Source organism: Polypterus senegalus, unplaced genomic scaffold (genome assembly GCF_016835505.1).
Source record: "Polypterus senegalus isolate Bchr_013 unplaced genomic scaffold, ASM1683550v1 scaffold_9320, whole genome shotgun sequence".
Classification (NCBI taxonomy): domain Eukaryota; kingdom Metazoa; phylum Chordata; class Cladistia; order Polypteriformes; family Polypteridae; genus Polypterus; species Polypterus senegalus.
Genome location: NW_024379851.1, coordinates 7980 through 10244, shown reverse-complemented (window position 1 = coordinate 10244; position 2265 = coordinate 7980). Strand labels below are relative to the sequence as shown.

General features: G+C 77.4%; 1 protein-coding gene across 1 annotated transcript; it reads left to right on the top strand.

The window, feature by feature from the left end:
• Positions 1-61: 61 nt before the first annotated feature.
• LOC120519990 (basic proline-rich protein-like) lies at positions 62-2011 on the top strand (the record flags this gene model as incomplete). The annotated part of the gene is made up of 2 exons (XM_039742694.1): positions 62-640; positions 713-2011. Coding segments are annotated over 2 exons (1878 nt in total), but the record flags the coding sequence as incomplete, so codon positions are not given.
• Positions 2012-2265: the final 254 nt, after the last annotated feature.

The window sequence follows — 2265 nt, the reverse complement described above, 5'->3', positions numbered from 1 at the left end:
CGCTTCGCACGCGCCGGCGGCGCTCCCGCCACGCGCCGCCGCCCGCCCGCCCGCGCCCCAGCGCCCGCCCCGCCGCCGCGCCCCCGTCGCCGCCAGCCGGCCCGCCGCGCGCCCGCCCGCGCCGCCCGCCCCGCCCGGGCCGCGCCCCCCTGGCGCTGCGCCCCCCCGCCCGCCCGCCGCGGCCGCGCCCCCGCCGGCGCCGTGGGCCCGCCATTCGCCCGGCCCGCCGGCCCGCCCCGCTTGCCGCAGCCCGGCCCGCGCCCGCCGCGTTCAGCCGCCCGCCAGCGCCGCCCGCTGCCCCCGCCAGCCGCGCCGCCGCGCCGCCGCGCCGCCCGCCCGGCGCCAGCCCCAGCGGCCGCCGCCGCCCGTGATCGATTTCGCCGCAAAGAACGCCAGTCGCCCGCCACGCGAGTCGCCACGCCCGCCTTCAGCACAGCCCGCAGCCGCCGCCGCGTTTCAGGAAGTGCCGCATGGTGCCCCGCCGATGCCCGCCCGCCGCCCGCCCGCGTACGGCCCGCCGCGCCGACGGCCACCAGCGCGCCAGGCCCAGACGACGCGCCGCATACCGCGAAGGCACCGCCGTGGCCGGCCCGCCCGCCAGCGCCACCGCCGTACTTTGATGCGGCCAGCGCCCCGCGCGGTAACCAGCCCGCGCTGGTTCGTCCGGGCCGAGAACCGACCCTCCAGCGAAACCGGCCTGCGGTGTCTGTAGCCAGGTGTCAAAGAGCGGTGGCAGCGGCGCACAGTGTCCAACCACGCCCGCACCGTGAGGCGCAACCATCCGGTACGAAGCGGCGATCAGTCGCTGCCCGCCGCCCGCCGCTGCAGGGCTGGCGCGCGGCGCGCCGCGCGGTGCCCGCCGCCACCCGCCGCGCGCGCCCCAGAACCGCCGGGCAGTCCTGCTCAGCCACCACCAGACGGTCCACGCGCCGCCCGCCGCCCGGCACAATCAGCGCGCTGTGCCCGCGCCAGCCCGCTCGTCAGCCTGTTCAGCGGCGCGCGCCGGCGCGCGTCGCCGCAAGCGACCGCACCACCGACCGCCCGCCGCCGCCAGCCATCCGCGCCGCTGCCGCCTGCCCGCCTTCGCCGCGCAGAGGCTTGTCAGGCACGGCGCCACGTCACGCAGCCCAGCGCCGCAGCGCCCACGGCGTCGCCAGGCCTGGTACGGTCCACCAGCCACCAGTCCCGCCGTCTGCCGCCGCGCCTGCATGGCACCAGCCCGCCGGCCCGCCCGCCGTCACGGCATCATCCGTCCGGTCAGCGGCCCGCCAGCCGGCCCGCCGCCGCCGCAGTGGTATGCAGCCCGTGCCGCGCCGCGCGCGGCTGGCGCCGCCCGCAGCGTCCAGTTCCGGAACGTCGACGCCAGAACCGCGAAAGAAGCGCAGGTCCGCTCAGCCTCAGAGCAGTGGTCATGAGGCCTGGTTGGTCCGTCAGCGGTCCGCCCAACCACGGTCTGGCCCGGTCCACACATCTGGCTGCCGCCAGCGTTGTACCACCACCAACCAGGCGCACGCCCGCCCGCCCTGCCCGGCGAGTTTCGCTGGTCGCCGGAACCGCATTTCGCCGCCCGCATGTTCCGCCCAGACCCACTGATGCCACCAGCGCGCCCGACGCACCGCACCGCGGCACGCCCGCATGTTGCCGCAGTCCGCCCGCCACGGCGCCAGAACCGCGACGCACCGCCCGCCCGCCCAACCAGGCCAGCCAACGCCTGCGGAAGCCGCCAGCCTGCGCGCCGACGCGCCACGCGATCAACGCCCGACACACCGCCGCCGCGGCGTCCTCGCCAGCAGTTTTTCCGCCGCCACCGTCCACGCCGATAGTCCGCTCACCAGCGCAGCCTGCAGCCGCCCGCCACGCCGGTTCAGGCGTGCCGTGCCTGCCTTCGGCACCAGCGCGGTGGCGGTTGACAGCCAGCGTGCCCGGCTATTTCAGCGCAGGCAGGCGTGATTATCCCAGCCTGCGCCAGCGAAGGCCAGCTTTCGTGCCGAAAGCAAAGTCAGCAGCGTAGCCCAGCCACGTCGAGACGCTCGGCGTCATCCGAGGCTTCGCCAGCGCCCCGCCAGCGGTGCCGTGGCTGTATGTGCGCCGTACCGCGCGGTACAGGTGCCGCCAGTAGGTCGCCCGCGTCAGCCCGCACCACCGGTCCAGCCCAGATCGCGGCAGCCCGCGTGCCGTACGCCCAGCGGTGATTGCATGAGTTGTTTTGCGTTGCCGGCCGGTGCACGAAACCCTGAGCCTGCCGGGTCAAATGGCACGCCGTCG